Source organism: Chlamydotis macqueenii, chromosome 1, assembly GCF_036417535.1.
Source record: "Chlamydotis macqueenii isolate bChlMac1 chromosome 1, bChlMac1.mat, whole genome shotgun sequence".
Lineage (NCBI taxonomy): Eukaryota > Metazoa > Chordata > Aves > Otidiformes > Otididae > Chlamydotis > Chlamydotis macqueenii.
Window position 1 is genome coordinate 12,078,845 of NC_141556.1, and position 21,859 is coordinate 12,100,703.

Genomic DNA, 21,859 nt, shown 5'->3' on the forward strand with positions numbered 1-21,859 from the left:
TGGAAGCAGAAATTATTTCTTGTTAAAAGTGATGTCAGCCGTTAAGGGAGGCCACCTACACCAGTGAGGAGCTCTGTGCTTTGCGGTGCTTCATATCCAGGACGTTGCTCAGTGTCGTGTATTGCCCAAACAGCAATCCAGACTATTCAGCACACTATCATGGAGCTGCACTAGACTCCTCCAAGTGAACAAGCCTCTCCTCTCAACAGTTTTTATCACTTCATTCAAATCACTGTGTTGACACAAGGATACATGGATATTTCAGAGGATGGCAAAGAAAAAAACAGTTCAACAGTATACCAGACTGCGTAACACAGCTCCCCTTTATCTTACTCCCAAGTTCAAGAGCATTCCTTTGAATCTTGCAGATCGATTTGAGTTCATGGTCAAAAAAACAAAAGCCTGGTTTATAGATTTGCCTGGTCTAGAAGTAATTGGGGAAACATTGAGAGATACATTTTTTTCCTGCAGATGCTATTCCTACAGACACAAGAAGGCAACTTCTGAATTTTCTGACATCCATAAGTCATAGAGATGTTAAGATTCCCGCACATTCAATTGTGCTCTGGGTTCTGTGTGTGTGAGAAAGTGAATTATTTTCTGAATGGGAAAGTCTCTCCAGGACACACACCTCCACTCATTCTGCGCTAACCTTTCACATCACCCCTTTCTGCTTGTACAGCTCTGTTAAGACTGTATCTCTGCAAGAGAGAGTGGGGCGGGGGAAGCCAAAACTCCGAAATTATTTACTTAATAACCTGGTGAACAACTCTGAACAACTGAGGTGAGGAAGAACAGAGTCTGTAGAATTATATTTACAATATTTTTCCTATTCTAGGTACGATTCAAGTTAACAATGAGAATGACTAAACAAGCAATGTGAGAGCCCAGGACTATTTGGGATCTAAGTCCAGCTACGCAACTTGCCCTGCATCCACAGGAATGGGCCTGGGTCTTGTTCTGGATTCACACATTATCTTACATTGATCCACAAGGCAAAAAAACAGTGCCTATTCCCTCAGACTGGGGAGCCACAACCTAGCCTCATAAATTTAACCTCATATAGCTGCAGAAACTGCTGTTAACCGGTTCCAGCAGAATAGGCACACTGAGCATTGATAAATGCTTCTCCAAGATGGATTCAGTTCTTTCTCACATTGACCACAAAAGCATCTGATCCAACTTCTCACAATTTTTTTTTCTTTTAATGCATCCCATAAACCTTTTGTTTTCTATTTTTGCACCAGGATCATCCATAAAGATGGTTTCACCTACCAGGAACGCATGGAGTTCAGACCTGTCATTTACAGCAACGCAGTGCAGTCTATCCTCTCTATCGTGAAAGCAATGCCGAAGTTAGGAATCAGTTACGAAAACCCAGCTAGAACTGTGAGTATGGGGCCCTTTCTCTTGAAATAGGCATTAGAATACAACTTTTTGTAATATAGTAGTAAAGACAAGTAGAACAAAAAGAGTTCCGTATTTGCTTTATGATTGTGGAAACTAAGTACTGCTTGAGTTATATGCATGACAAGACATCCTTACTTATTTTCATTTTCTCAAAACTGATGCCTGAGATCTAATTTTTGCATAAACTTCCATTTAATTTGTTACAAAAGAAATATTCAACTTGCAAAGACATAAGAAAGGAGAAAAAAAAAAAAAGAACCTCTTCTTAGCTGCTTAGTCACTTATTTATTACTACTGGGAAATGTAATAAATATTTCCCTTTTATGAACAAATCTTGGGGTTGAGCCATGTCAGGAAGGGTCATCTAGACATGTTGGGAATATTTGAATTTAGCATTGCTCCCGGAGTAGGGTCTTCCCCATTGTGTGGATGCAGCACAGGCGCACTGGCACAGCAGAGGAGTGGAGTCTGCCCTTCCTGACACGGTTAGCAATCCTACACACAAGTGCAGAGACGAAGAACCACAGTAAGAAGATCTGCCATCTTCTGGCAATCACACTGAATTTCCAGGGACAGAAGTAAAGGAAAAACACATACGTTACTTCTCAATGCAAAAATTTAGCCTATTGCCTGTAATTCAGTCCTTGCTGAGAATTTCTCAAAGGCCTGTCCGAATATCATCTGGTTCCAGTTTTGGCAAATTCTACCTATTCCCTAGAGGTTTATCTTAGAGGGAACTACATCTGCTTACCCAAAAGAGCTTTTCTTGTTCCAGAAATCTACATGTCGTTACAATGACATGTGGTACTTTGACCTAAAAAATGATAACCAAATGCTTCAGAGGTTACTGAAGCTCATACAGTCATTTGACAAAACAGAAACTAAACATTTACTTCCTGCATTCTTTTAAGGGTCCATGAATGCCAGTCATACAAACAAACTTAACGGTGCCCAAAAACAGCACACAGAAAATAGGCCCATGTGAATGTGCGGCAACTTGGCCCGCTCTCCTCAATTGTGATAGACACATGTACTGCATAAGGACCCATCTACCAGTCTACAGGGCCCAAGACATCTGAACCTTGCAGCACCTCACCACAGGTCCTGGCTCAGCCTGTAGTATCCACTACGTGGTCCAGACTCTGTTTGCCATCTGTAACTGAGATGTGTTCTGCCTGTGCCCCCGTACTTCAGCCTCTTTTCTCAGCCCTGCCAAACTTTCTGAGAGGTTTATACACGTTCACTCATCACCTATCATCTATGCCAGTTTCATAGACATTCTTTTCAAGGGATTTCACAGCCTGGGGAACTGGGAATTGAAAATTTTTGTTAAATAGCCCAGTTCTTTTCTTGGGATTATATATAACCAAATGCAGAAAATACAGCTATTTTAAGTTCATCATTTATAGCACAGTAAGCCCACTCTTACTGTCATTGGCACAATAGGCCTCTAGGAACACAGTTGAATACAGCTGTATGAAATATTTGCAATGTCTGCAGTGTCTGTGGTTCTGCCTCAGAACCAAATAAAAGCAATCTGGATATGAGTTTTATTGAAAAAAAAAATTGAAATTTTAGTCACATTTATTTGAATCACCATTAAACATTGACCTTTCCTCCAAAAACAAACTTAGCTTACATTTTCTGTAAAATCATAAGCCATCTATATGCTTGACTTGTTTTGATATAAGCTTTGATTTCAGCTGGACTTTATTCTTGCAGTGTTCTGGTCCAGATTTAGCTGTTTAAAGTCATTTAGCCCAAAGATTGGGCTTATGCTGGGCCTGAAAGCAATGGCTTTATCTGTGTTCCAGGACTGCCTGAAAATGCCTTTTAGTGATGCTGAAAGTGCATCAGCACATAATTTTGAACATCTGTTCTGGGGAGAGAGGTATTTTTTTCTTCCTAAAATGCCATTGCAATCTATTTTTAATAAGAAAATCATCTGAAGTTTGTTTAAATGTCAACAAGAAACAAAACATTATATAAATCAGGGTTATGATAAACTCAATCTCCCACTATCATCCTTTTTTACATAAGCATCAAAATCCACAGTTGCCACCTTTTGCATAATAGTCAGTGAATATTCACCATACACCTAGATGCACTGAGCTCAAGGTTTCTTGTTGTAGGTTATTCAACCAACAAATCCAACACTGTAGGAGGACAACTATAATCATTAAATGATAGGTGATATCTTGAAGGAGAGAACATTCCAGCTCTTATCTTGAAGCTGAACAAGTGTGCGCCCTGGAGAGCAGCCCTGGAGACAAATGAGGGGCACACAGGAGAAAGCGTGACTCAGCTCTGCTGATCCCAGCATTGAGCGAGAGGACGGGGGTGCAGAATGGTGCTGATGTTGTTTAATGTAGAAGGGCAATTGTACCACTGTCCTCCTTCCTCTTTCAAATGAAGACAATTCTCTAGTGTTTTTTCCCCTCTTTTTTTCTTTTTCTCCATGCTAACTCAATTTCTCCAATACTTTAAAAAACCTGCAGTGTTTTATTTTTTAATCAGTTTCTGACTTCTACAAAGTTTCCATAAACTGCAATTTCTATTGAAACATAAAGATACAGTACATTCCTGAAATAATTTTGTGGCCAGTTATTGTGAAGATGTTTTCTGTTTTTGAATAAAACATACAACGTCTGTCAGAATCCATTTCTACTTTTGCAACTATTGACTGCAAGTCGCTTCAGTTGTCTACTTATACAGCTAGAAAGGAATTACGTTCTATAATTATCCACTGCTGTGACAGTGTATCAAATGACTCTATTTTAATCATGCTTTTTATTTACAGTACATTCCTAAGCTGTTAACCACTGAAAACAAATATTTTTAATGTATTACTTCAAGTCTTTTTGGACTGACTGCAAAAGGAAAAAAAATACAGAACAATAGATTTAAAATATCTGGGATTTTATTCAGTTACAGGTTTCTTCTTCCCCAAAGAAATGCATTCACTACCTATATTCACTTCACCTCATTTCTCACTGTGGCCTAAAGCTAGATTTTTTTTTTCTTCCAAACACATTCAAAAATATATTTAGCTATATATTTCTGCTTTGATGTAGCCATAATATAATTAAGCTTTAAATATCCTTTTAAATTTAGTTTTTGATAACCCACTACTCTCTCTTAAAATAAAACCCTGCCTTCCAAGTTGAACCTTTAGTGAACACCTACGGTAAAATGAAACTAAGCCCTTGTATGAACAAAACAAAACAATAAAAAGAGGAAAACTCTGTCTATCAGGATTGGATTTAAGTCCAACCATGGCACTAACTAAAAGGAAGTGAGCTTCTAAAAGGATGCTTACATGCACAGATGAGTACAGCTACCTGGAAAAATCAGTGAAAATGAGAAATTTTGCCCCTGCAACTCATTGCAAACCAAGCACATCTTCAAGGAAGCGGAGGGGCACAGTACGCTTGCACAATATTTACTGGACTTTCTCTTCAGGAAGACGAAAGGAAACTGTGTGCCATGGCAACAACTCTGGAAGACGGTGACATGTCTTCTGAATTGGCTGAACTCATCAAACAACTGTGGAGGGACGGCGGGACACAGGCCTGCTTCGCAAGGGCAGCGGAGTACGAGCTCAACGATTCAGCAGCCTAGTAGGTGACACCAGCTGCAGGTGCTGAACAGCTGGCTATTACTGTAACGGACAACGTAAGACAGCTTGCAACAAGAACCCTTCCTCATGTGCAGAATAGCCTATGAAAATTATTGCTCATTAACCTGAAAAAGAATGGGGTTTTTTGCTAATGTTTTTAATATATTAGAAATGTTTAACTGAAGGAAACACATGAAAACAAGGAACATTTGTTTCTGTGAGACTGTTTAAACTGTTAAAAAAAAAAAAAAAAAGAAAAAAGGTCTTTTCTCTCTCTAGGTAATTCTAAGATTGACAAAATGAGGGAAAAGTAAACTGAAATAGCTTAGGTTTTACCTAGAGTTGTGCTTTGAATGTATACATTTCAAGCTGCTAAACAGAAGACTGGATAAAACTATAAAATCTGGCCACATAGACAGCTGTTCCCTGGGCCGCTACCGTCTCAGCATCCAGCTGGTCTGTCAGTGGTGCTGCAGCCACTCTCCAATCTGATGGCCCCAGTTCCCTTTCTGTGGCCTGGGAGGTGGCAGGGGACTAGAGCTGCTCAGCTCCGACTCCACAATGGGTCAGCATTCAGCTGGAGCACATCTCCTAGTTTAGATGTAGTCAGGAAGCTTAGACTTTTCAGGAGTCCCTGGTTTGGTTGCTTCTACAGCTGTTCTGGCAGGTCCTGCTCTGCCGTTTTCTCCCTAGGGCCACACAAGACCCAGATGGGAGGTGTTACCTGGGCTGGAGTTTTCCTAGAATGTGTAAGTCTGACTCTAGGCCTGCGGCAGAGGGCTATTCCAGCTGAGGTCCATCTTCCAAGATCTGCAACTGGAGGTTTCTCTGCTCCTGTAGCTCCTCCTACAGGCTGAGGGCACCTCCAGAGGGAAACCTCACAAGGTGCTGGGTGTCCCTTCTACTCAGCAGGCAAACGCACAGCCCAAGTCTGGGCCAGGAGCCAGGCGCCAGGCAAACTGAAGGCAGCAATAGCTCACTAATTGTAGATAGCAGAAGGGATACACCACAAAAATATGAGAATTCTTCATCCCTTTATAACTTCAAAACAAGAATTGAGACCTTTCTGCAGGATACTCAAACAGCGAGTTTGAGTTGTTTAAGTTGATTTGTGCCTGACTCGGCAGTATTTTACGGCAGCCTTGTATTTCTATAGGAATAGTACAGAGCAATCTTTGTTTCCTAACATATCCTTTCTGACAGGCCACGGTGCAGTTCCCAGCACTAAAACCCTGTAATACGTCAGTCATTACAATGAAAAGGAAAAACAGTTCTTGAAATTAAAAACAAAGAAAAGGCAGAAAAAAAAATATTTACCTGTTTATTAGCCTGTTTACACTATGCCTGGCAGATTACAGGGGTTTTTTTTGCCTGAAAAGAAGATAAGATAGTCTGAAGTAATTCCCTATCAGCGTTATGTGCTGTGTCATGTTTTAACCTGCAACAGGTTTCTGTATTTAAGGGAGCTAGTGCAGATTGTAAAGGAGCCAATAAGTACTTATTGCCACAGTTACATAAAAAACAACACAGTGATATGTTTTGTATCTTCCTGAACATTTCTGAAAAATCCCACTGATCCTTTGTCTTCATCTTTCAGTACCTGATGCTTCCGAAAATCTAGCCTTTGGCTCTTAATCATTAAAATGAACTTAACTTTGGCCCTTGTTGCCGGGCTTCTATGACCAGTTCTAAACCAGCCAGAGTCAATCAACCATTTAATGCTACATTTCAATTTATTTTAAAACCAAAAGCCCATTTCTCAGCTCCTGTGAACAACCTTCTACACAGAGTATTGATTTATACTATGTAAACTCTGACTTTCTAAGGTCAACTTCTCTTAGTCTTTTCATTATTAATTCATGCTAATGAAGTTTGATTACTGCCTTTCCTCTATGTGTTTTAATTTTTTAAAAAAAAAAATGAGATCTCCTGAAGAAAAGAAAATCCTTTATATGTTAAATTTGGCTGGAATTTCTTCCTTAGACTCACCTGGAATTAATCCTGTTTTAAGATGGAGTGATGGGTAAGGAAGGGGCAAAATCAGGATTATAAATCGTGACCTTAAATGTCACTGCATAGCTACCAGCAGCACATGGTGCTTCTTGCTTACTCAGTCACCTGCCTCTCAGGGCAGGGTTCATGTCACCTAACTCAAGCCAAGGAAAGATCAGACATTTAGACTAACTTACTAGTTTGTGTTCCCTTTTCTGCCAGTGGAGAGCTGGCCTGCAGTCTGTCCCCTTGGAGCTGCCTACAGCTTTAGGAAGAATCCAAAGATGCCTCTCTTGCTCCATTAACTAGATAATGAACTTGGTCTATTTTTTTATGCAATTATAATTGGCTATGTTGAACTTAATTTAGATATTTGTGACTAAGAGCAATCAGATCTTTAAAATAAATTTTATATAGAAGAGTTTATTTTAGTGCTTACATGCTTTATAAATTGCAAAATGTCTTTTGTTTCCACCCTCCACAGAGGTGAGCTGCAATGAGTTTGCCTCAGGCCCTACTCAGAAACCCAGAGCTATATTGCATTTTTTAAAAAAACAGATTGTTTCCTGGACTCAAATAATGAGCAAACATTGAATTACTCAGATCATCTTCAGCACTCCTTGCTGAGTGGACTCAGTCTATTCAACTTAAAATAAGAAAATCTCATTTCCAAGCATTACTTATAAATCTCCATATGGAAGATTCTAACTTTTATAAAATTTATTTTATTTTATTTTTTTACTTTGAGATGCATTAAATATTGCAGACAAGGATGATGAGCTGTGAGGATTGCTTTGGTAGATGTCTGGTTAAACTGAACAGCAAAACTCCATGCTGGGCAGACTTTGTGTCAGAGAAGAAAAAAAAAGGCATGAAGCCTAATAAACATTAGGAAGACTGGGTTGGTTTGTCAGAGGCAAGAGGCTACAAATGGAAAGGTGCCAACTGGGACACCGAAAGCTTGAACATGCTTAACTATTGTATGTGGTTTCTTGCTTTTGACTTTGTTCTTTATTTGAATATTAGTAGTTAAAAGGTAGAAAGCTACCCAGACATCACCTCTTCTCCATTTGTCAATTTATAACCACTTTACACAAATTCCTAGACTAGCCAGAGGATTAATAGGGTCTCTTCAGATATTCTGAGAAAGCTGAATGCCACTGGAAGAGACAGGAGAAGGGCTGGTGGAAGGACAAGAATGGGCTTCCAAGATCTGGTCTGGCTTCCTGTTTCATGCAGATTTTAACTCTGCATGCCAGACATAAAACCAGATAACCCTTTTCTTTCCAGGGGTTTGTAAGAATACTAACCGAGGGGGTACTCGGCTTCACTGAAGCTTCTAGTTTTGATAACAAAATATAGTTTTTAAAAAGTATCATGTACCTTCCTCTTGTAAACTGATAGGTCTGCAAGGAAAACAGCCCCTAAATGTGAACTCCTTCAAAATATTATACCCTCCCATTCGCTTAGGAAGGAAGTTACTGCTACCACAGGTCTGATAGGCTGGGACTTCTAGTCAAGCTGCTTCTAAGAGATGCTTGCGGTTCTTCCCCTGTGGCAGCAATTTCCACTTGCTGAAAGCAGACGGACAAAACTAATTTCCTGACAAGATGGGTTTTTTAGCATCCCTGAGGAAAATGAGGATTTTCCTTAACTGAAATTCTCAGAAATATTTTTATTATATACAACTAAATTATACTTCTGTATATAAGAAAAAAAAAAAAGGCTGTAGATTGTGGGTCTAGGTTGTATAAAAAAATAGTAGTGTATTTAAATGTGTAATTTACATAAAATATTTAGAAGCGGCTCAATATTAAGTGATTATATGGAACGCTAATTTCAGCTTTTGAATTCACCAATCGCCATTTCTTTTTACTCTCCTTAGTTACCTCAATGATTTGGACAGGTTAGTAATGCCGGACTATGTGCCCAGTGAGCAAGATGTTTTGCACTCCCGAGTGAAAACAACTGGGATTATAGAGACTCAGTTTTCTTTCAAGGATTTGAACTTCAGGTACAAAAGCTGCATTTGACAGTTTTCTGTGGTTTTATCTTTAAGTATTTTCTTTTCAAATGTATTGATCTATTATAATATTGCTAATCACATTGTGATATCCTCAAATTCACTTTTACTTAATATTTTGAAATGGCCAAAAAAAGCAAGATATTTTAGTACCAATACTCCAATTAATGGACTGTTATTAAGAGATCTCAGATTATCAGGTTCTAAAAGAACATTTTTACATATGTAAGTGTCTAAAAAGCATTATTTGTATCCTGCTATTTGAATAATTGTTTGTGACATTTATGAAATTTGCCTACCTAAATGTCCTTAACAGCATGCAAAACATTTGATGACTACTAATTTGCATGCACTCTCAACCTTTCACTGTCTTCTTCTGAGAACAGAAATAACTGCTCTTAACACTGGAACGCATTACAGTTGGCAAAAAATAATAATTTCTGTCCCATGGGAAATTTCAGTATTAGCATGCATGCCTTCATGCTCATTTAAGATGAAAAGCAAAGTGTTAAGAAAAAAAAATATTGAAAATAATGTCTCTGAGAAATTTGACTGAAAATAGAATCATAGAATGATAGAATGGTTAGGGTTGGAAGGGACCTTTAAAGGTCTTCTAGTCCAACCCCCCTGCAAGGAGCAGGGACATCCCCGACTAGATCAGGTTGCTCAGAGCCTCATCCAACCTGGCTTTGAATGTTTCCAGGGATGGGGCATCCACCACCTCTCTGGGCAACCTCTTATAATAATAACTGACACTTTTAGCTACTCAAGGTTTTGTTATGTTTGGTGCACCAATTAAAAACATGTAATTCCACATGAAAATGTATTTGAATGAATTATGATAGTTTCAGTGTTCTATAATGCTTTTCTCTAGGGGCTGGATTCCATTTAATTCTTAATTTAAAGGCTGGAGTGCATAGTGAGGAATGTGACCTAGACAAGAACCTGTCTGTAGAGACAGACAAATGTACAAAGCATCAGGATTATAACTTCTACATTTTTCATTGGGCTTCTTTTTTTCTGCTCATGTGGCAATTAAACGTCCCCCAAGCCACCTATGCTACCACACAGATGCCTTGACACAAGAAAGATTACATATACAAAGTAAGATTCTGATGGCCTACAAATAAATTATTATCACCTATTAATACACTGATCACTCGTGAAAATTCAACACTTACTGACAATCGCTACGGTGCAATGTCATGGTCATCATCTTTTTCTCGGATTTACCTATTTCCAGACAGCTTTGCACACAGGAAATCTGAGCACCTTCAGTTACAACCATAGTTTGTGTAAGAAATAAAACCAAAACCAGGATGGAGAAAGAAATCATCAGAATGTAAACCCTCTTTGACACGAATGCTACCAGTCCTGATATTAGAATATCAGAATTGGTGTCTAGGTCCAACTAAAATGCAACACAACTGAGAATTAAGTTATCTGAGTGTCTGTAAAAAAGAGGAAGGCTCCTAATGCCACCACAAATACAAAAAATGCTGTGTTTGGCCTCTCTGCTATGCATCACAGTAGTGTTACATGAGTAAATTAATTGGTGGTTTTAGGCACTTAAGTCATAAGAGGTAAAAACTCTACAAAACAGCCTGAGGGTTTTAAGCTGTTGTAGGGATGCAGAGCAGCTATAAATCCATCTTAACCAGCCAGTTACTGCTACTTTGCATTACCAGAGCAATGCAAAACAGCTGGGGGATCCTCATGACTCTGCACTTAGTTTGATAAGTATCATAGAAATATCTATAAAGAGAGGAACACTTCCACATTTAGAGTGAGTTTTGTTTGATTTACTTCAATGAGGCTTGGGGTCTCAAGCCATACATGGATAACAAGAAAACATGAACAGATGCCTCATCCAGTAAACACTTGTCCCTCTTCTGAACTGAATGAGGCAGAAAACATTTTGTATCCATGCAGTAAAAGTCTAAATCCCACTATTGCTCCAGGGAACTGAATTACAGTTGCACAGACAACATCTCCTGTTATTTGCTATTGTCTTAGCGATTACTTTGCTGGTTTAGTGTAATTTACATTTCTTATGCTCTTCAATTTATTTCACCAATGTTGACTTTGATTTCCAGAGTTGAGAACATGCTTAAACATTTTTAAAAGGAGGTCTGATATTCATAGGTCCTCTCCTGCTGTAGTTTCCATTGATGTGCTAGGAAGAGTCTAACCGCAATGATCAAGCTTTATTTTAGTCTTCAGGTCTCACTATATGTAACACTAGGACAAATGAAAATACAGCTAGTCCCATATCTGTGGCTAGGTTTTCCAAGAATAGTGCTGGCAAAAAAATAGATCTTTCAAGACTAACTTTGACTGTGTCAGTAAAAGAAAAAGATAATCTCAGAAATACATTCTATACCACTCACAGAGGGAGTTCAGTTTTACATGTACATATGTTAAATTCTGGCCTGACATGAGAAGAGCTAAGCAAGCTAATGCTAGTACAACAAAAACTGCCCCCAGGCATTGCCTCTGGCCTTGATCTTGTCCTATTTTAACTGACTTCTCATGAATATTCACAGGGCCATATGCTAAAAGCCTGCAGCAAGTGAATACAGATTCATATGATTATGTATGCTTGTGAAACTTTAGTGAGACTAAATTTTGAAGATCCCCTACCCCAATCCTGATTTCAGAGCTACCTACCACACACCTGTAACAGCTGGTGTTTTGGGGGCACTATTCACAGCTAAAAGTCAAGATGCTTTATTCATACTGACGTCACTCTTCACTAGGCATACTGAACTCAGTGAAGATACGCTTGGAAGAATGCCATTATCAAAATCTTGCTCCACAACAGCTTCCTGATTTCCTAATAATCCACATTTATAGACACCCAATGATCAGAGAAAGATGAAACGTACTAGAAAAAAAAAAAATGAAATCTGTAATTACTCCTCAGCTGCAGAAATAGTCCAGCACTAGCACTGAGAAGGGTTTAATTTCTTCTAAGGAGGACAAAAAATGATGAGCAATAACTTTTGTTTCCATCAGCTGCATTGCTGGTGGTGAAGAAAACAGAGGATCAATACGGTGCGAAAAATGGTGTTTCAGTAACAAATTATTCTTGCTCTGTTTATTACTGACATGATTTTTTTCATACTGAATCCCAATATTTTCATTGCTATGAAAACTGAGTTGTATTTAATTTTCAGATGTTGCAGGAGATACATGCAGAGAGTAAGATTTAATGCATTTTCTCGAAGGAAGGGATAATGCAACAGGGGATTAGGTTTTACAGTTTTAAGTTCAACAACAGGCAGCACAGGAAAAAGTCATAATGCACATAAGGAAATAAAAAAAAGTAAGGGTAAATTTGATTTTTTACACATTTTTTCTCCTTTCTAATGCACTTGAAAAATGTTCAAGCTTGGCACCTTTTATGTCAGAAAAACAGGAAAAAGAAAGCCCTACTCCTTATATCTGAAGAACTGCAAATGTGAGTGGGAATTCTGAAAGCTAGTGCTACGCCAAACAGTGGTAGCTTTGATGACAGCTCCATCTCAGTTGGGCCATAACTAGGTCCCAGCTAGGTGTGCTCAGTTGGCTTTGGACCCCACAAAAGAGTCCATGAAAAGTTCATATGACTCTACCCAAAGGTAGTAATTTCTGGCAAAGACTGAAGATAATTAACATAGAGAACGACAGCCCTACATTTTCCTCCCTATAAATGAAGGGATTCCTGCTCCCCATGAACTAACTGCTGCTTAAACAGCAACTAATGAGGTTGATAGGACAGAGACCCCCCACGCAAACACAGGCTGCAGGTTATATAGCTAGCTAAGTGACCACACCAGGGCAATAAGTAAACGACCAAATACAGATCTACACCTGCCAATTAAACATAACCCGTGGGTCAGCCCACGATTGGTTTCCAGTCATACGCCCTATTGATCAATGTGTCAGTTCACTACAAGAAAGATTATGAAGTACCAAATGATTGTGGTTTTGAGGGTCTTTTGTCAATGTTTCACATATGAACTCTGTCTTGAAAAATGCTTGTCTTCAGGGCTTAGTGCTGCACTGAGCTCTTATGCAGAGCCTCACTTCTTCAACTCGGAGTGCCACCTAAAAGTACTGAATGTATTTCCTATATGCAGATATTTAAGCATTTACATTGCATTTTATGCCCACTACAAAGCTGTAAACAATATGTAGTACTCCTTGACCTGCTGGATAGAAACAGACCAATATTTGGAAAAGCTAGGTATTTGATTGTCATTCATCTCCAGTTGCACTCTGCACATTAACAGCATGACCATGTCCTTATTAGTACTTTACATTGCACATATGTTATTTTTTTCTGCAAAGGATGTTTGATGTGGGTGGACAGCGATCAGAGAGAAAAAAGTGGATTCATTGCTTTGAGGGAGTTACTTGCATCATATTCTGTGCTGCACTCAGTGCCTATGACATGGTTCTGGTGGAAGATAAAGAAGTGGTGAGTCAGAAGAGACAAAAAACCCTTTTTGCTGCTAAGTTTTAATGTACTCTCTGATGGCATATCAGAACTATTCCTCTTCCCTGATAACCATTTAAGGGCTATTATGCTGTATTGGTTCTTGCCAGTAAAGAACATTACAGTAAAAATGACATATGGGGATGAGATTTGTCAGTCTCTCATGTTCACCTTTTGCATCTCAACAGAACAGAATGCATGAAAGCCTACAACTGTTCAACAGCATCTGCAACCACAAGTGCTTTGCAGCTACTTCCATCGTGCTGTTTCTAAACAAAAAAGACCTCTTTCAAGAGAAAATAACAAAAGTTCATCTGAATATCTGCTTTCCTGAGTACAAGGGTAAGTTTGGGGTTTTCAGAAGAAGATACATTCATATGATTAATGCAGGCCATGCATTAAAGACTGAGATTTCAACTCAGGTCACCTATATATAACCATTTAAATACTAAGCATCTTATCGAAGCATCTAGCCTTTCTCTCAAAAGAATGGTAGGGGACAGACATTGCCGAATCCAATTCACCTCACCTACTCATTATGCTTATTCTAGGGTGGGATCATGTCTCTCTGGAGATGCTTGCTTCTTTCCATTGGCAGAAGAGAGTCTCTTCATTTTCATACTTCCCATCAATTTTGTCTGATATGTAGATTATGCCCTTTATGCTCCTTCCTTTTTTCTTCTGTTTCTCTCACTTCCTGCTGTTTCTCTAAGGTCCTTAACTGTTTCACACTCACTTACTCAGGAGCATTTGAATTTGTGCTGGAAACAATGTTGATAATACAGGGATATTTTAGTTATTGCTGAGCAGTGTTTACACACAGCTAACACCTTTTCTGCTTCTCACACCACTCCACCAATGAGTAGGCTGGAAGTGCACGAGAAAATACATCCCTGTATATAAACAACATTGTTTCCAGCACAAATCCAAAACATAGCCCTGTATTAGCTACTATGAAGAAAACTAACTCTATCCCAGCTAAAGCTAACACACTAATGCATGCAGTTAACTTCCTCTAGGAAAAAAAAAAAAAAGAAAGAAAAAAAAATTCTTGTTTCTTAACAGCTGTGAGGAAGTACCAGTTGAAATGTGTCTTCTCTTTCTTTTACTGTTCTCTCCACTAGGACTAAATACATTTGAAGATGCTGGAAATTACATCAAGAAACAATTCCTAGACTTGAACATAAGGAAAGAAGATAAAGAGATATATTCTCACCTGACATGTGCCACAGATACCCAGAATGTCAAGTTTGTATTTGATGCAGTCACAGACATAATAATCAAAGAAAACCTGAAAGACTGTGGGCTTTTCTAGCCATTCCGTTTCCTTGCTCATAGCCTAACTTGATCTTTGTCCACTTTCCTCTCTTCATCCTATGTGCTGACTGAAATAACAAACGCTAGGGAAGAACTAATATCAATTAGGCTTTCATTAGCTGTCAGTTGAAGACTTGGATATAGTCTGAACATTGCAGACCAACACTGACTTTCTGTATGTCGTAAGAACATTGAAAAAATGCTCCCGCTCCACAGAGATGCCAGTCACTGATAAATCCTACTGGAATCAAAGAGAAATTCCTATTTTAATCCACACGATTTGAAAGTAATCAGCACCTCTCAGGAAACTGAGGACACCTCCGTATCCTGTGTTTTCCAGTCATGGGAGAAAAAAACATAATATATAACAGATAACTGACTTTTATTTATAGTCAAGCTTTAGGAAAGCTGTAGCATTAAACAGTATCAATAGGTAATTCCCATTCAGTACTCTTGTTTACATAAACAACTAAAATGACATACTATTAATTCAACAAAGGCAACCCCTCCAGACTTACCTGATGTATGACAAAGAGCAGTGCAAATCTGAATGCTTAATTATACTGTTTTCTTAGAAGAGCTGGAGAACAGGTATATAAAAGCTGCACATGTATAAAATTCATAAATGCTGCTATCCACTTTGGAAAAATAAAACATAGAAAGATGGAGGCAAGTTTTTTGAACCTCTAAGGGAGAAAAAAATATTATAGTAACTGTCAGTTCCTGCATAGGCCACAAAGGCAACTTGAAACTTTTTTTTTTTAACAATTGAAGATGTGACTTTTTAAAAAATAATAATTAATAGTCCTGGACAGCTTCACCAGTGTCGTGTGACTGCAGCAGTCATTTCCACCAGTGCAAAGCAGCTGTAAATCCACCAGCCCTTGTGGCAAAAGCACATCTTGGGACTTTGGCAGAGAGATCCATTCCCTATGCGAAGAACTTGCTAATGAAGAACTGCTCTCCTTTAACTCCTCTTGATTCACTGTGACTATAACTGCAGAAAATATTTAACTGTGTTAAACAGAATGGGATTTCTAAAAATATTAAACAGAATTTTTAAATTTGGTCTTGAAACAACACTCACTTTTTATATCTGATCACTGACAAAATGTTTCCTTCTGGCTTTTTCATTTTTTTTAATAGATTCCAATCTAATTTTTACCATACACTCACTGTGTTCTGATTATTCTAATTATTGAAAACTAGAGTAGGCAACTTGGTCACTGAACAACAGAGTCCTGCAAGCTGTGGCCATAAGCTGTCGCTCATCAGTCTGTGCAGGTCTCCCAGCAGAAGCAGGGTGTAGGGAGCTAAAATACATTTCGCACTGTCTGGATTTCTATTGCTGCCTGATTTGTAATGCTTCACTTGATTAACTTTGTGGCTTATAGTCAAAATAATGGATTTCCAGTGGTATGATTTCTGTATTCATTTCCAGCAATAAATCTAATTTAAAATGAAAAATTTAAAATATGGTGGCATTAACATTCATTTCTGAATACCTTGATGGCACAGTAAAAGCCAAGATCTTTAAGAAATAAATCCATGAACAAACAAGCCTCTCAAGAACACTCTTTAAACAAATGCCTAAGAAATCGGACGGACCTTACACCGCCGCGTCAGGGTTTATAGAGTTTATGTAAGACTGTACAGACTGGGGTTCCTACTCATGCTTTAAGCAGTCAGGCAGGCCTAAGTTTGCCCGAGTTTCTAGCAAACCCGTGACAGGACTGAGCGGCAGGCTTAGCGATCCCCCCGGAGCAGGCCTGCGACTGTGCGGGCGGGAGGGCAGGGAGCGCGGGGAGCTCCCTCAGCCCACCGGGCAGCTCCGGCTCCCTCTGGAACCCGCGCCCAGGGGAGCAGGCAGGCGTGCTGCGCCGATCTGCTTGGGACTGGCCGGTCAATACCGGAGCCTGGATCCCAAACAATCCCGACCAGCCCTTCCCTGGGGCCGCCCGCCGCCTCCCGCCTCGCTTGCGCCCGTGAGCGGCGCCAGGCGCGGCCGCCAGGGGCCGCAGTGGCACCGCAGCGCCTGGCGGCCGCCGCCGGCTGCAGGACCGGGGTGCGGTCCCGGGCGGGGCCAGGCCGCGGCCGGGCCGGCACAACGGGGCGGGACGCGCCGAGGGGTCGGGCCTCGGCACCCGTTCTGGTTCCTTCCTATGAAAACACATACAGAGCTGGGCTGGCTGCGGGAGGCGGGGAGCGGGAATCCGCAGTCCTGCTGACGAAGTGTTCATCCTTAATTTCATTTTTTTCAGGAAACCCAGCATGTTCCTCCTACTACACGGGGTGTAATCCAGGTCACCTATATCCCGCTTGGGCTGGCTTACCCCAGACAGTGAGCTGGATTACTCTCTCCTCCAGGCTGGCTAATCCTTTAAATTCATTAAATATCTCCGAATTTGCCTCGCAGAATCACTGAGCGTCCCAGTTCAGGCACCAGCCCGTGGTGGGCCATGCCAGGCCTACACCGACACGCACCTCGCGCTGAAGCCTGACCCTGCCATGGGCCTGCAGCCACCCAAACAGTGCCTGCCTGCCCAGGGAGGGCCAAAAGTGAGGCGTGAGGCTGGACGGGAGGCAAGGAGGAAGAGGGAAGACCATGGTATCTGCCATGTAGTTTTCATACGTGATAGACTTTTTATACTTTTCTCTCCATGTACGTACTGAAAAACCATCTTCCCATTTCTGTTGAAAACAGGTTATTATTCACAAGGGAAAGAAATCTTTGAGACCAGATGGAAACATGAAACATGACTTCCAGAGAAAAGATAGCCAGAGGTTTCAAAAAAATCTTCCCAGGAATATGTCTGTGCTTTCCATAGAAAAGGAACTAAATAATAGAAAACAACTTTCCCAGTCCCTAACCCCACCTGCCATTTTTGCCTTAGCTAGAAATGAATTTGGTCCCCTGAGCAGCAAATGATGAAGAAAAGGTGTCTTCAGCAGTTTGAAACCTATTCTATACACTCGAAGACCTCTAAGTTGCAGCAGGAACCCGGGCTCATGAGCCTGCTTTCCAAAACACTAGCTGTAACTCTGATCTCTGTCCTATCTTGTTTCAAAGATAGGCATGAGACAGGAGCCAACAAGGGGTTAAGGAAATATAGTTTTAAGGAAAATGGCATGATTCTTCTTCCCAGCTCCAGAAGACCTCCAAGATGCAGCAGGAACCTGGGCTCCTCAGCCAGGGCATTCTCAAATTCTAGCCTTACTCCCTAGTTTTAAATCTACCCCAGGCTAGAAATTGAGAAGTGAATGACAGAAGGTAAAGTAGCACTTTAAAGCAAGATGAGCCCTTTTCTTTTTTCTCAGTGTTCTCAATGATGCATCGAGATTTAAGTTTATCAAAACTGTTCTTATCCAAATCCTAACCCTATCATCAGCTGTCACCCTAACTTTCAGTCCAAGTACTGTACTTTTCGACATGTAAAATTAATCATTAAATAGTGAAAAAAAGACTGCATCTGTTGGACTCTCTTACTGGATCCCTTCGAATCTCTTTTCCTTCTTTGTTAAGAATGCCCTGTGTAGCCCCATGCGTTAGTAAATACAGTGTTGCTGTTGCCGGTAACAAGCCACAGGCTTTGTGTTAATTTAACACAAGCCTGAGAGCTTGTCAGGTTTTGTCTGGACTAGTCTCAACTAGCTTGGAGCTTTGTTCCAGCTTGTTTATCTGTGTCTGGATTGTCTAATGAGCAGGTGGCTCTTACCTTTTTTGTTTTAGTTTTTTGCTTAGCTTTGTGTAATCAGTGTAATATCTGTTGACACCAAGCTGTGTGGTGCCGTCGACACACTGGAAGGGAGGGATGCCATCCAGAGGGACTTTGACAAGCTGGAGAGGTGGGCCTGTGCCAACCTCATGAAGTTCAACCAGGCCAAGTGCAAGGTCCTGCACCTGGATCATGGCAATCCCAAGCACAAATACAGGCTGGGTGGGGAATGGATCAAGACCAGCCCTGAGGAGAAGGACTTGGGAGTGCTGGTGGACGAGAAGCTCAACATGAGCCAGCAATGTGCCCTTGCGGCCCAGAAGGCCAACCGCATCCTGGGCTGCATAAAGAGGAGCGTGGCCAGCAGGTCGAGGGAGGTGATTCTGCCCCTCTACTCTGCCCTGGTGAGACCCCACCTGCAGTACTGTGTCCAGTTCTGGAGTCCCCAACATAAGAAGGACATGGACCAGTTGGAGAAGGTCCAGAGGAGGGCCACGAAGCTGATAAGAGGGCTGGAGCACCTTTCCTATGAGGACAGGCTGAGAGAGTTGGGGCTGTTCAGCCTGCAGAAGAGGAGGCTCCAGGGAGACCTGATAGCGGTCTTCCATTACCTCAAGGGGGCTTACAAGAAAGATGGGGAGAGGCTGTTCTGTAGGGCCTGTTGTGATAGGACAAGGGGTAATGGTTTTACAATAGAGGGGGGTAGATTCAGATTGGATATTAGGAAAAAAATTTTTACAATGTGGAACACTGGAACAGGTTGCCCAGAGAGGTGGTGGATGTCCCATCCCTGGAAACATTCAAGGCCAGGCTGGATGAGGCTCTGAGCAACCTGATCTAGTCAGGGATGTCCCTGCTCCTTGCAGGGGGGTTGGACTAGATGACCTTTGAAGGTCCCTTCCAACTCTAACCATTCTATGATTCTATGATCTGTTGCTGAAAGTTTTATATAAGTAGGAATAACAAGCAATTCAGCTGTGTTGAATGAGCTAGCTGTGACCCTAGACTAATGATGAAGTATAAAGAAGTAGAGTTATGGTGCGATAGTGGTGGCTGTAAAGGTTTGAGCACGGGATAATACCAGAGGCCCCAGGGCTATCAGTAACTCATCAGTGAGGGCACTGCAAACCTAGGAGCCAAGTAAAACCAGTTGTAGGCATAACAAAAAAGAGAAATGTCTTAGGTGTATAAGCCCTTTGACAAATAGTAAACTTAGGTGTAACGTAAGAATTGTGGACCAACAAAGAAAAATCAGTATAGAGTATGTCCACAAACATAAAAATGGGCCCAAATGGCCCTTAAAGCAAGGAGGATGCAGCCATCACCATGAACATCATGCTCCTCCTAGCAAAGTGGAGAAAAAACTACTTAGCATGAACATCATATTCCTCTCAGCAAATATCTCAGGAGGACAACTTGCAGTCACACCTCTTCCCTCAGACAAAACCCATCCACATTAGCAGCGAGAAGAGCAGTGAAGAGGTAAATGTAGCACCACAGAAATAGATTAGATACTAGGAGGAATTTTTTAATTGCAACTTTTATCTATAATATTGTTTATGAGATAGGTTTTCTTAATCTGGAAAACTTAAACTGCGTTTAAACTAACTAACATTAACTGTTTTCTGTGTTTTGGTTATACAGTCAAATCTTTAAATTAGATTAACAATAAAATTTTGGCTTCCTGTGCAAGACGTGGTCCTTCCTTTCCCCACAAAAAGATGCTTCAGCACAGCATATGTGGCATATACAGATACTCTGGGGTAGCAGTGGTATCAAACCGGTAATCTCACCCCTGCCCTTGTATTTTATATGATCTCCAGGAATGCATGCACTCCAACGGGATAAGATGACAAAAGGTTTGCTGCCTTTGACATCACATCTCTTTGTAATTCTCTCTGAGCTTCTCATTTCACGAACTGCAGTTCTGGTTCTGTATATTCCATTTCCTAAGTTTTTAGGCATTTATTATGGGTATAGACTCTTCCAGGAAGAAAAAGAGAAAAGAATGGATTTGTTACAAAGAAGATTATTGCTCTTGCTTACATTGCAAACGCTTCAACAGGCAGCATTAACTTACGAAAGGAATGCTGAAAAGCTGCCAGCTTTCAGTGCATTGTCATTAAGTTGATTTTAGTTTGTACCATCATTACAATGTTGTACGTGTGGCTTTGATAGTCCATGAATGTTTGCATGATCCATCTTTAATTTGAAACTGGCATCCAAAACCTCACAGAGCGGTTTTGCTTTTTGTAGCGCTGCAAATCCAGCTCACTTGGCTATGTGAGATCATTTTGTTCATGCATTGACCTTGTGCTGATGCTGTGTCCCTCTGTTACATAAAGAGCATGAAGCACTGTGCATCAACCTTAAGCACTGCTAAGAGGGATTCTGTATAGACAAGAACACTAGGGTTTTATTGTTTATGTCTGATTGATTACTAATATTATTATCCCTACAATTTCAAGAAATACATTAGACCTTGACTACTTTCACCTTTTCTGAAATTCGCAAGTTACAAGTGAAACATCTATGAGGTTTTATCTGGGATGTGGATCACTTCAGCAACTAGATATATCTACGTGCATTCTAGATTTGCCTTTCCTAGGTTTCTGTCAGTTTGCTTCCTCTTTTCTCTTTTAACTAAATGTTTCCTTTTATGGCATCCCCATTCATTCTTCTGTTTTCCTGAATCTAATCCTAGGAAGCATTCAGAGGCATTAGGGATCACAGAATTATAGAATGGTTTGGGTTGGAAGGGACCGCTAAAGATCAGCTAGTTCAACGTGCCCCTTGCCATGGGCAGGGACATCTTTCACTAGACCAGGTTACTCAAAGCCCCATCCAACCTGGCGTTGAACACTTCCAGGAATGGGCCATCCACAACTTCTCTGAGCAACCTGCTCCAATGCTTGATTCCTTTTATCGTAAAAGAGGAAAAAATGTCTTAACTCTTCCCTTGAGAACTAGCAATAAGCAAAGTCTTAGAGAGGCAAACAAATCATCCTGTGATGTACTTACTTTTGCACTGCTTTATCTTTGAAGGTGCAACACTTCCCAAGGCCCTGATTTAGCAAGAACATCAGTCACTGAGAATGTGAAAATAACTGTTTAAGCAAATGAAACTGCTGTACTGTAGAGTTGCTGTAACTGGGGCCAAAGTGGCCAGAAAGGCCACTCAGGAAACACCCATAGAATATTTTTCTCCCTGGGGGTTAGGAGGATTTTTTCTACATTGTCCCTAGGAGCAAACGACTGATGTTGAAAGGTCATGGTCCTTCTCAACTCTGAGTCACCCA

The 21,859-nt window shown here is 40.6% G+C and overlaps 1 protein-coding gene across 2 annotated transcripts in view; it reads left to right on the forward strand.

Moving 5' to 3' along the window:
- The window catches only part of LOC104476868 (guanine nucleotide-binding protein G(t) subunit alpha-3), a 29,306-nt gene extending 13,055 nt beyond the window's left edge, over nucleotides 1–16,251 (forward strand). For both annotated transcript variants that reach the window (XM_086739953.1, XM_086739952.1), the window contains exons 3-8: nucleotides 1,248–1,389; nucleotides 4,873–5,030; nucleotides 8,907–9,035; nucleotides 13,380–13,509; nucleotides 13,716–13,869; nucleotides 14,652–16,251. In XM_086739953.1, the coding sequence (XP_086596079.1) occupies nucleotides 1,248–1,389; nucleotides 4,873–5,030; nucleotides 8,907–9,035; nucleotides 13,380–13,509; nucleotides 13,716–13,869; nucleotides 14,652–14,842 (904 nt within the window). In that variant the 3' untranslated portion in view covers nucleotides 14,843–16,251. The remainder of the gene's footprint in view (nucleotides 1–1,247; nucleotides 1,390–4,872; nucleotides 5,031–8,906; nucleotides 9,036–13,379; nucleotides 13,510–13,715; nucleotides 13,870–14,651) is intronic.
- Nucleotides 16,252–21,859: the final 5,608 nt, after the last annotated feature.